The following is a 13036-nucleotide window of genomic DNA, read 5'->3' on the forward strand; positions in this document are numbered from 1 at the left end:
TGGAGAGAGAGCACGATTGCATACAGAAAAGCCTTAAACTGGCTAGATCTGCTTATTTTTCGACTCGCTTAGAAGAAAACAAACACAACCATAGGTATTTATTTGACACAGTGGCTAAATTAACAAGAAATAAAGCTTTTACTTCTGAAGTTTCCAAAGAGCACAGCAGTAATGACTTTATGAACTTCTTTACTTACAAGACCGATAATATTAGAGAGAAAATTATAACCGTCTAAAGTATTGCATCAGGCAGTGCATTGTTGTCTCCTTGAGGAAAAAATCCATTTATTCATTGCTATAGGACAGGAAGAATTGTCTAAACTCGTTAAATCATCTAAATCGACAACATGTATGTTAGACCCTACACTGTAAAAAAAAATCCTAATTTTACAGAAAATAACTGTGATCTTTTTGACGATCATTTTATTTAATTTTAAATTGTAGTCAAAACACTGTAAAATTACAAATGATATCTGTAAAATAAAAATTCAGCTGTTATTTTAGGTATTGTGACATTAATGACAAATTCCAGTAATTCACATTTTTTATACAGAAAATTGATAGTATTTTTAATACAGTATTTTTTCTGTTTTCTTAAATTACATAAAAATGTATGTAAAATTACAAATATAATCTGTAAATAAACAAAACAGTTAAATGATGAAATGGTCAAATTACTGTCAGCTCCCCCAAAAAACTGTAAAACATCCTAAATTAAATAAACTGAAAAACACTGTTATTGTACCGGTATTTCCTGAATAATCACGATCATATACCTTCATTGTAAAAAAAAGGGTCAAATGACTAGCAGCTACGGCTGCCAAACAAAAACCATAAAATTAAAGTCCAATATTCTAATTTAAATAAACCGAAAAAACACTGTTATTTCACAGGTATTTCCTGCATTATTATGGTCATAAACCATATAATTAAAGTAAAATATGCTAATTTAAATAAAGTGTAAAAAACTTTTAAATAAATTTGACGTCACCATGATTGAGATCAGTGTCTGCTTTAGTTGGGCTCATGACCCGTAACTATTAACTTTTGTTTTTCACTGGTTGCTTTAACTGTGTAATTGATACAGATTTATTATAGCAATAAGAGCTAGAGAAAATTTCAGATGATCTCAACATTATGAAGCATTCTCGGAGCCTGCAGCTACAGTACCGCACCCAGAGTCCCGCATTCTCAGACCCCTCGTTTTTCGAGACAGCGCCTCCTGCTGTTCGAAAGACCGTATAACACCCTTATCCAAATGCCATTGAAAACAAAAGGATGCAATATTACGGTCTTGTTTTATTGAGTTAATTGCGTTTTATAAGTTATCCAAATAAATATTTGTGTTACCTGCTTAATGCATGTGCCAAAAAAAAAAAAAAAAAACTCATGTTCTCTGACTAACAAATTACCCAGTAGTTATTTTTTGAGCGTGAGTGTAATTGAAAGAAAATTACTGATGGAAGGGATACAATTACAGATTGAACTATCTTCTGAAAAATATTATGTGATATTAAATTATATTGCTACAATGTTTTTTTTTTTAATTCAAATTCCAATTTTTCTTTCAGTTCAACCTAAAATGGTCTAATTAACATTATACCATGCTAACATTACAAAACCTATACACTAAACCTAACCTAACATTTGCAAAACCCATAGCAAATGCTATCATTGTTTTTTGGCAAGGTATACACCCCTAGTATTAGAAAAATCACGATAGCAGTGCAGTACGGTGACCGGGAGGGGACATGTTCGGTTCACTTATTTTTGTCGTGGCCACAACATATAAACTCGTGGGAACGTGATATTAAGTCGTGGGAACGTCATAATATCTCGTGGGAACGGCATATTAAGTCGTGGCCACAAGATCATTTTGTTGAGGTAACGACATCATTATGTCGTGGCCACGCGATGCAAAGTCGTGGCCTCAAGATCATATGTTGAGGGAACGATATATTTTTCTCGTGGCCACGAGATCATTTTGTTGAGGTAACGACATCATTATGTAGTGGCCACGCGTTGAGGGAGCCACAGCGGCCAATACTGTAACCGTACCATAGACTGGGCTACAGCAGAGATGGAGATGACAGAAGAAATAACATTTTACTTTAAATTAGGAATGTCATATAAAGATATAGTGCGGTCTTTGGCATTAAGACATGGGTACGTTATAAAGATAAGCGCATTCTTAGCCTTTTTTTGTCGCACGCATATTTAGGGACCGTCTCAAAATTACATGCGACATTGGCATAAACCTTTCTAACTTCGATAGCATTTGAAGACAATGACTTACAGTCATAAAACCAATTGTACATTGTTCACCCAGGTCTCATGTATGATGCACACCTTTTAGATTTTTGATATTTATGACAATAAACTGCTGAATCATATGCAAATATTGTAGGCCTATTTCACATCTCTACTGTATGGGATCATACACAAAATATGACAATATTTAAAGCTCAATATCAAGACAATGACTCATAAAACCAACTGTATATTGTTCATATAGGTCTCATGTATGATGCACACCTTTAATATTTTTGTTATTTATGACATAAACTGCTAAATCATATGCAAATATTGCTATGTATTTCACTACTGTATGGGATCATATACAGAATATGACAATATTTAAAGCTCAATAGCATTTGAAGACAGTGACTTACAGTCATAAAACCAACTGTACATTGTTCATATAGGTCTCATGTATGATGCACACCTTTAATATTTTTGATATGTATGACAGTAAACTGCTAAATCATATGCAAATAATGCTATGTATTTCACTACTGTGTGGGATCATATACAGAATATGACCACATTTAAAGCTCAATAGCATTTGAAGACAATGACTTACAGTCATAAAACCAACTGTAGCCTACATTGTTCATCTAGGTGTCAGGTATGTGGCAGTAGTGAAATAGGCCTACAATAATTGCATATGATTTAGCAGTTTATTGTCATAAATATCAAAAATCTAAAAGGTGTGCATCATACATGAGACCTGGGTGAACAGTGTACAGTTGGTTTTATGACTGTAAGTCATTGTCTTCAAATGCTATTGAAGTTAGAAATGTTTATGCCAATGTCGCATGTAATTTTGAGACGGTCCCTAAATATGCGTGCGACAAAGTCTAAGAATGCGCTTCATGTGTCTTTCACTTATAACGTACGCATGTCTTAATGCCAAAGACCGCACTATATCTTTATATGACATTCCTAATTTAAAGTAAAATGTTATTTCTTCTGTCATCTCCATCTCTGCTGTAGCCCAGTCTATGGTACGGTTACAGTATTGGCCGCTGTGGCTCCCTCAACGCGTGGCCACGACATAATGATGTCGTTACCTCAACAAAATGATCTCGTGGCCACGAGAAAAATATATCGTTCCCTCAACATATGATCTCGAGGCCACGACTTTGCATCGCGTGGCCACGACATAATGATGTCGTTACCTCAACAAAATGATCTCGTGGCCACGACTTAATATGACGTTCCCACGAGATATTATGACGTTCCCACGACTTAATATGTTGTGGCCACAACAAAAATAAGTGAACCGAACATGTCCCCTCCCGGTCACCGTAGGTAAGTCCCGCCCATCCGTAAAACCCCACTGGACCAGAGCCCGTCTACATTCTCTGACTGGACCTCTAGATTGAAAAATCGTCAATGCAAGTGAATGTGAGAAAATAATTATTTTCTGGTCCCGTTTGAATTGTGCCATGAATGTGAACATATGTTGTCTGTGAATTTTTTATATAATTTTTCATGTTAATTCTTTGGTTAGCAGTTGCATGTCGCCTATGTGACGTCACCCCATAACACATTTTCCCTCCACTTGTCAAATCACGGTGCTAATGCTGCGATAATCTATGGAGACAGATCGAGATGCCTGTGTGTTTTGTACCCCAATGTCACCATTCAAACCAAATGGGCTGTTCTTTCTTCAGATTCCCGTCTGATGTAAAAACTAGGAATCGCTGGATAAAACGGATGTTGTAGTCCACAAAGTGCTCTCACACAAAGTCTAACCGTATCAAACTTCTACCCGCTAAATTGTAGCATTCTTCACACGAAAAATTATATAAAAAATTCACAGACAACATATGTTCACATTCATGGCAAAATTCAAACGGGACCAGAAAATAATTATTTTCTCACATTCACTTGCATTGACGATTTATTCAATCTAGAGGTCCAATGGGGTTAGCGGAAGGGGCGGGACTTTACGATGACGTCACATTTCTCCTGCAACTCCTTACGGCGCCATCTTGTGTGTCAAGTGGGTCAAGCGTTTGTGTTACGGAGCATGATAATATTGTGTATCGTCAATTAAACTGGGCATTATTCTGATCATGAAAATCATACGATTATTCTCCGTTTGGCTGGATGTTCAGTGCTGCTCTTGTGAACATTTAGAGGTTTTGTGCTCTGGAGATGTGACACTTTATCTAATAATTTCCAAGATGGGCTAGCTAAATCCGCTAGCTCTCATCGGCTGTCAAATCGCTGTACCCAGGCGGCTACTATCGACACAGCTCTTGAGAGGTGTTGGCTGGGCAGAAGCACACTCTGACGATTGTCCACCTTCATCACTTTCTCTGTGGCCACATCAGCTGGTCGAGCCAGAGGCAGAGGCTACACCTGGAGCACATCGCTCCGTGCCTCTGCTCTCCATCTCTCTCCTACACTAAATTAGTTCGGAGCGTTGTGTTGTTGTTGTTTTTTTACCCAGATGGTGTTGTCTTAACACTGAGTATAAATGTACCATATAATAAGGGCTGTGCAGATATCAGCCGCCTGGCTACAGCGATGTGAACCGTCAATGCAGGGCTCCAGACTAACTTTTCCAAGAGGGAGAGAGAGCAAGATAGCGCTTAGTTTGGAGATGGTGAAGTCTAATTTACAATTTCGCCTGGCTCCGAAGAGAGAGGGAATGCATGCGCACGACCGGCTCTCTCTCTCTCTCTCTTTCTGCTCATTCTTTCAGTTAAACATGCGCCCTGTCACAAGCGCAGCAGTTCATCTACATTACTCACCGATCAAATAAGACTTTGGCGGAACAAAAAATCACTTTGGCGGGCGCTAAAACAAGTTCAATGCAGGAGAATTCATGCGTGAATTTAACTGAGTAGTACATGACCATGCACTCGCACAAATGCGACCACATAAAATTCTAATTTTTCCTCAGGGAGACTACAATGCACTGCCTGATGCGATACTGTAGTTGACGGTTGCATAGTTATAATTTTCTCCCTGATATTATCAAACTTGTAAGTAAAGAAGTTCATAAAGTCATTACTGCTGTGCTGCTTGGAAATGTCTGGGGTTGAAGTGTAAATGTTTCAAATAAATACCAAGGGTTTTGTTTTTCTTCTAATAGGGTTGAAAAATAAGCAGATCCAGCAGCTTTTAAGGCCTCTCTGTATGCAATTGAGCTCTCTTTCCACAAAGTGCGAAAAACTTCTAGTTTTGTTTTCTTCCAGTTGCGCTCCATTTTTCTGGCTGCTATCTTAAGTGCCCGAGTGTGCTCGTACCACAGTGTTGGACTATTTTCTTTAATCTTCTTTAACCGCAAAAGAGCAACTGTGTCTAAAGTGCTGGAAAAGAGAGTCAAAAGTTTCTGTCGCAATAGCGAGTTCTTCTAAGCTACCGGTATCTGGGATGCTGCGATGATGAAACTGGTCAGAAATGTAATTAATAAAGCAATCTTTAGTAGCAGAAGTGATAGGTCTAATATATATGTTTTTTATTTGTTGAACATCAATTACATTTTTACCCTTTAATGGGTTTGGGAGTTTTTTATATTTCCTAATTCGGGGAACAGACACAGTCTCTATATGATGATATCTAGGTGAAAGAGTCTCTATGTGATGGGATTTATCTGACCTTGCAGCCAGCTAGCAGACGGTCGGTTTAGCCAGTCTGTCTGCTTCCTGACCTGCGCCCCAAGTCATGTTTGAGCTCTAAGACTATGTCCATATTACTGGAGAGAAGAGCAGCACTTTCCCAGGAGGGAGGAATACCATCTCTCTTTTCCAATTGTCTATGAATTCTATATTATTTTGCGGACACCACTTAGACAACCAGCCATTGAGTGAGGACAGTCTACTAAGTATCTCCTCACTCCTGCGAACAGGAAGGGGGCCAGAGCAAATTACAGTGCCTGACATCGTACTTGCAAGTTCACACACCTGTTTAACGTTAATTTTAGTGATCTCCGACTGGCGAAGTCGAACATCATCAGTGCCGACGTGAATAATAATCTTAGAGAATTTACGATTAGCAGTAGCCAGCACTTTTAAATTTGCTTTGATGTCAGGCACTCTGGCTCCCGGCAAACATGTGACTATGGTGGCTGGTGTCTCTATTTTCACATTCCGTGTAATAGAATCACCAATAACTAGGGCACATTCAACAGGATTCTCAGTGGGTGTTTCACTGAGTGGGGAGAATCTATTTCTTATGGTGATTCAAATACTTTATTATAAACATATCATCATAAACTCCAGTACATCACTCACAATTTCTGCTTTTGTGTTCCACATATATAGCCAATCATACAGGGTATGTGGAGTATATGATGACATTTTCTTTTTTGTGTTGAACTACTTTAAGGTATTCTAAACTCAACATTGTCCTCAGCCACAACAACTTTCACTCAGACTTGCCACTAAACGGCAGTTAGAGGAAACGCAGAGCATGATTAAAAAACATGGATTGAACCTGAAATAATTTTTCAGAACGCTCTGTTTCCTTACTGTGGCAATGTTTTTTTTACTGAAAAATAATACTGCTGAGTTATGAAGCATGCTGTCTGTTACTGAAAAAGAAAAGTTCATACACTCATGGCTTCAAGACTATAATACATTATTGGCTGGATATCCTATATACACTATACATATGCTACATATTCTGACCTGTAATGCTGACTGAATCATAATCATACACTGTTCGTTTGTTGGCCAGAGGAGAGATGGCCCCCCCGACTGAGTCTGGTTTCTCACAAGGTTTTTTCTCCATTCTGTCAATTGAAATTGAATTGAGTATGAACTCCTCTAGCAGAGTCAGTATCTTCTAAAAGTACCCTTTTCAAAATCAGAAAAAATGTAATGTCAATGTAAAATTTGATGAAATTACACTTCTTTTGATAGTATGTAAGTGATGTTTTCAATTTTTCATGGATAATTATAATAGAATCTCCATCTGATCACACTAAAGACACAGAAATGCAATTCAGCAAAACAGTAAGCAGATAATATCTGGATATGAAAGGCATGTTTATGGCAGGTGTAAGGGGCCACAGTGCATGTATTATATTAGTGTACAGCTTCAAACTAAAAACCTCAATCAAACAAAATAGACTTTTATTGTGCCAAGTATTGAAATCTACTATACGAAGCCAAAAATTCAAAATGTAGTGTGTGAAGTTATCTTTAGATACAGATTTTAAAACATCTTAGTCACTTTATAAAGGGTAAATAAAGGAAAAAACAAACATATGATCAGTAATACTGATTTGTACCGTATGGAATGGACCTGTGGAATGTTGTCCAACCTTGTTATTAACATAATAAAACAAAATAAACAGGCACTGAAAAACGAGTGTAAGAAAAGTAGTAGTATATTACCATAGGAATAAAATGAAGGTATATGGTGAGCTCCTCTGTTAATTTTCTCAAGCCAACATGAGACAGAGTGACACTCTTTTAACTACATGAAATCCCTACAAGTGTTACAAACAATACAACATTTGTGATATTAAGCCCACCTGCCTTTGGAATAAATTGGGAAAGTTTTAGAAACAAACAGGAGTGTCTTCCAGCAGTCCCAGGGATAGGTCACATGGGCAGATCAACACTGTTATGGCGCGTTTTCCTGGAGGTCCCATCGTAACGGGGCAGTGCTTTCTGCAGGCTCGACATGGCAGCTGTGCGCTCCACGTCAATGACCGCATACAGCTCTGTCCTGCGGGTGGGCGTCTGGGGCAGGGGGGACGTGGGCGTCTTCGGAGTCTGAGGGTTGCTCGAGTTCTCCGTCTCAGTCTCTACCTCGATGTAGTTAAGTCTGTGGGACTCTAAACAGGGGCGGCGGAAGTCGAAGCTAAAGAAGGTCGGGGTCGAGCGGTCCCGCCAGCGGGCCGACTCCAGCTTGTGAGCGCTGAGGGGTGCGGTCACGTTCTCTGTGTTGATGTAGTAGTGAGTGGGGTCAGGGCTGTACTGCCGGTGGTTGTGGAAACCGTTGATGGTTGACGAGCAAACCTCTTCCCCGTCCTCATCCTCCGAGCCGCCCTTTGGATGTTCTCGTAAAGGAGGCAAGGCTGGGAGGTTCTCGTAGTCCAGTAAAGCGGTTCTCCGCTGGGCTGAGTTGTTGATGTTGGCCTCAGGAGTGAGAGGAGGGGGCGGCCGAGTCCGACGGCGAGAGAGAGCTACGGCAGAACCATTAAAGTTCTCAGGAATGATTGAGACTTCAGGAGAGATTTCCTCAGATCTACCGCTGTCAATCACATCTGTGCTGATTGTGTTTTTAGGGTGTGAAATAACATTCCCATTTGAGTTCTGGTTTGAGCTCCTTGCCACTGCCTCTGCTCCAGCACACTGATGTCCTGACAAATGTGCCTCTTTCTGCCTCTGTCTCTGCACAGGAGTCGGGCCCAGCACGAAGCGAGCACCTTCAGGCTCCAGCTGCACTCGAGGGCCAGGATCAGGAGCCTCTTGAGCGAAGGGTTCCTCTCCATCAGGGAACGGGACATTCAGCACTGCAGGAACATCGGACACACTTGGGCTGTGCTGCTCCAACAGACCAGAGGTGTTCACATAGGTGTGTCCCTGAGGAGACGTAACAGAAGACATGCTTTAGTGACGATTGCATCTTTAATAAGAATAACCAACAGCTTGTTGTGGTCGTTAACCAATAATTTTACTACTTTCGTTTTAACTCCTTCCAACTGGAGTGGCAGCTTAATTCCTTAAAAACACTCCACCAAATAGGTGTAGCTTAAAAGCTTAAAAGAATGGTATTTACAGTACAATGCAGTGGTTTTCAATCCTGGTCCTGGGGACTCACCGCTCTGAACATATTCTGTCTCTCTTCATTAACACACCTGAATCAGATCATCAGCTCATTAGAAGAGAGCTCCAAGAACTGAACTATTGTATCAAGAGACATACAAAATGTGCAGAGCAGTGGGTCCCCAAGACCAGCATTGACAACCACTGATATAATGCATTTAGATGATCTGATCAACACTTAAAAACTTGTTTTTAATTTGAAAACTGTGTTCCATTTTAATATTTATGAAACATGATCATAACAATTACAATAGGAATCGGAACAAACATGCAAACTGTAGTGTTATGTCATACATACATCATTAATGAAGTACTAGAAGAATAGCAGAGCTTTTTCTGCATTGAAAATATTTTGGTGGCTGCCAAAATGAATCTTTGTCCTGCCAAATATGTATTTGCTCATCTAATGTGACTATAGGGCTGTGACTGTGGCAGTTGTTTACCACCGTGGTGGTAATGGACCAACACCACACAACAGCCTGTAAAATTAAAGTTACATATTATTTCAATATTTTTTAAATATTATTATAAACATTTCCCGACATATATTTCCCGACAAAGATGCACCATATAGCCTACCGCTCTGTGCTTTGAGAGTCAAGTCAAGTCATCCTCATTTATATAGTGCTTTTAACAATGTAGATTGTTTCAAAGCAGCTTTACAGAGACAAACGTATAATTTAGGGTAACAGAGATTATTTTGGCTTTATAGTGGTTCTTTAAAGAGATAGTTCACTTTGAAATAAAATTTTGGTATGTTTTAGCTTACCTCAAGGGCATCCAAGATGTAGGTGTCTTTGTTTCCGCAGTAGTTTCAATTTTGATATTTTTAGGTCAAACCGTTCTTGTCTGTCAGTCATATAATGCAGGTCTACGTTCACTGTCTCAAAGAGCATGCACAAAGTCCAAATTAAAACAATTCCCCATCGTCCAAATTAAACAATTCCCCATCGTAAGTACACATTGATGGCCTAAGACACGAAACGAGCGGTTTGTGTGAGAAAACAAACAGTATTATATCGTTGTTAGCTCTTGAACACAGCCGCGTCCAAATGATCTGAGGGCGCGGGCGGGTATAGATATACACACTAGATGTCGCCTTGGCTACGGATTCGTTCCAATGAACTGCAGTAGCGAAGGCGACATCTATGTATATATCTATAACCGCCAGCGGGCGGGTATAGATATATACACTAGATGTCGCTTGGCTACGGTTTCGTTCCAATGAACTGCAGTAGCTAAGGCGACGTCTAGTGTATATATGTCTATACCCGCCCGCGCCCTCAGATCATTTGGACACGGCTGTGTTCAAGAGCTAACAACGATATAAATACTGTTCGTTTTCTCACACAAACCGCTCGTTTCGTGTCTTAGGCCATCAATGTGTACTTACGATGGGGAATTGTTTAATTTGGATGATGGGGAATTGTATTAATTTGGACTTTGTGCATGCTCTTTGAGACAGTGACCGTAGACCTGCATGAAATGACTGACAGACAAGAACGGTTTGACCTAAAAATATCAAAATTGAAACTACTGCGGAAAAAAAGACACCTACATCTTGGATGCCCTTGAGGTAAGCTAAAACATACCAAAATTTATTTTCAAAGTGAACTATCCCTTTAATAAAGTTATTTTCCAGGTAAAGTTAGTTATGATTGATTCGCTTCCGTCGCAACGATCATTTGTTATTAAATTAGGGGCCGCTAAGACGACACCATTCTCTCTACATAGACTTTAAATGCGAACCTGTGAGAAACGCTGATGGCGTTCACATGAGCATTAAGAATTGGTTCTATAGTTATGTGCGTTTGAATATATGTGCGCGCAGGTTTGGAATTCCCTACAGACCAAGCATAAACAAAGTACTGGTCTTTCCTTATAAATTTGATACAGACTTTTATTTTATTTTATCACTTCGGGGCAGGTACGCGAAACGAATTTCCCGGCAACGCTTTATCTGTAGAGTGGTAAAGAGATCCTCCATAGGGAGAGACTAGTTGGCACTTCAGCACTGCATTGACATCGGGTCCAGGCGAAGGTCCCGATCTGGATACGGCAGGCTGCGGGAGGGATGTGGGACATGAGCAGGAAAGTAAAATATAAAAGTAAAAATATCTTCATGTTTTCTCCTAACTGACACTTCTTGTAAAAGGTCTGAAGAGCAAATGTTATCTTCCGCAGTGTCAAGACATTTAGGCTGTTTGATTTTGTGCTGCCAGAGAAAGAGAAACTAAAATCCCAAGTGTTGTAGCCAATTTTGATGTGTTATATGTTTTTTGTTGGTGGTAAGTTGGATGGGGGTGACGCTCTTCCACCTGCGCACCAGGGGGCATAGGCAGGGCATCACAGTGGTTGTGGAGGCTATATGAGGAAGTCACAGGTGAATAGCGACAGGGAATTACGATCTGGGGAAGCCACACAGTTTTTCAACCGTGCATGTGTGGATGTTCGTGATGGATTTTGTCATGTCCAGCTATTAGCATCAAGTTTAATGTTGCTTGCATACTTACGAGCTAAGTTTACATCAGCAATGCAAGCAGCAGTGTTTGTAAGTAATTCTAATCTAAAATAAAGTGTTAATCGAATGCCATGGCAGATCTGATTTCTTGCACCATTACACGTTGGAGACGACTTCAAATTCCCTCAAGTGTTTTTATTTTTGTGGTACGATCGCCACTACACCAAGCGTGTGTGAAATGCGCTATAACTTACTATATAAATAAACTTGATGCGCTTTACCATAATAACAAGCACAAACTGTGTTAAATAGTATCAAGCCTATTATATTCGCATTTTTACTGTGGTAAAGTAGAGAACCCCCCGCTGTAGGATAAATTAAAAGCGAACCAAAGGAAGAAACGTTTATAATCCCCTGTGAAAATGGGCGAGATGTGAGTAAAGATTTGGGAAAAGAAACAAGATATTCAATGTCCAATGAAATATTGTTAAATTTGATGATAATCGGGTGACCAGATCGCAACGTGCCCTATGTGACGACCTCTACCGTACTGCAGTACTGGTACCCGCTGATAACCGGCTGCTTTAAATTGCTCCCGTGAGTGTTTGTGTAAACGCTCTGTGAAGAACGCCAAAGTTTTCCATTAACAACGTGCTTTTGATGCAATTGAAGAAATATAGGCAATCACAGACATATCTGTTGAGCGTGTGAATGCAATGGCCAATCAGATGTGTTTATAGCCCTGTTCGGACGGGATTAGTTTTACATGGAGAGGTGGGGTAAAGTAATTATTACCAATGATTACCAGTGCGTCTCAGTGATTTTAGTCCCGTCCGAATGTGTCTCTATCTCAGTAATCATTACGGACAATGTCAGTAAAGATTACAGCGACTTTTACCTTCTGTAAAAAGGTCCTGAAAAATGACCTCAGGTAATGCTTATCCCGTACGAATGCTAATGTTGTATTATCCTAAGGCTTCCCTTCATGTGTTTTTTGACCTACCTGAGCTACCAGTTTCAAACCAATCATCAACATGCTTTCATTTCATTTTAAAATGGATAATATCCCAGGAAAAATAAAATTAGTAAATAGAGCCAAATCGCAAAAAAAAAAAAAACTGCGAAGACTATCCATTTTAATATCAGTGTCAGATAAGAATAAGATGTTTGTCTAGATTTCGCTGCTCACTTACTATAAGAATAAAGAAATGATTAAAAATAACGAAAGTATAGCCAGAATTGTTAGCTTTCTTTTTAACTGCAGAGACAAACGCCAACCTGGAGTGGCAGTCTTTTTAGTTTATTTAGAACAGCCACTTCTATAAACTAAAATTTTACTCAAATAAGGTTTATATAATCAATTAAAATTATAATAATAAATTAAAAGACATATACGTCATAATGCACTTAAGCACAGCACATGACCTTCTGTAACATCTAGAAAACACACTCCCACCTCTGTAATAAAAGCGGAGAAGTTATTCCCATCCGAATC

General features: G+C 39.4%; 1 protein-coding gene across 1 annotated transcript in view; it reads right to left on the minus strand.

The window, feature by feature from the left end:
* Nucleotides 1–5742: 5742 nt before the first annotated feature.
* frs2b (fibroblast growth factor receptor substrate 2b) overlaps nucleotides 5743–13036 on the minus strand; it is a 52796-nt gene continuing 45502 nt past the window's right edge. The window contains exon 7 of the mRNA XM_081356265.1: nucleotides 5743–8837. Within this exon, the coding sequence (XP_081212391.1) occupies nucleotides 7851–8837 (987 nt within the window). The 3' untranslated portion in view covers nucleotides 5743–7850. The remainder of the gene's footprint in view (nucleotides 8838–13036) is intronic.

Source organism: Scardinius erythrophthalmus, assembly GCF_964197995.2.
Source record: "Scardinius erythrophthalmus genome assembly, chromosome: 24".
Classification (NCBI taxonomy): domain Eukaryota; kingdom Metazoa; phylum Chordata; class Actinopteri; order Cypriniformes; family Leuciscidae; genus Scardinius; species Scardinius erythrophthalmus.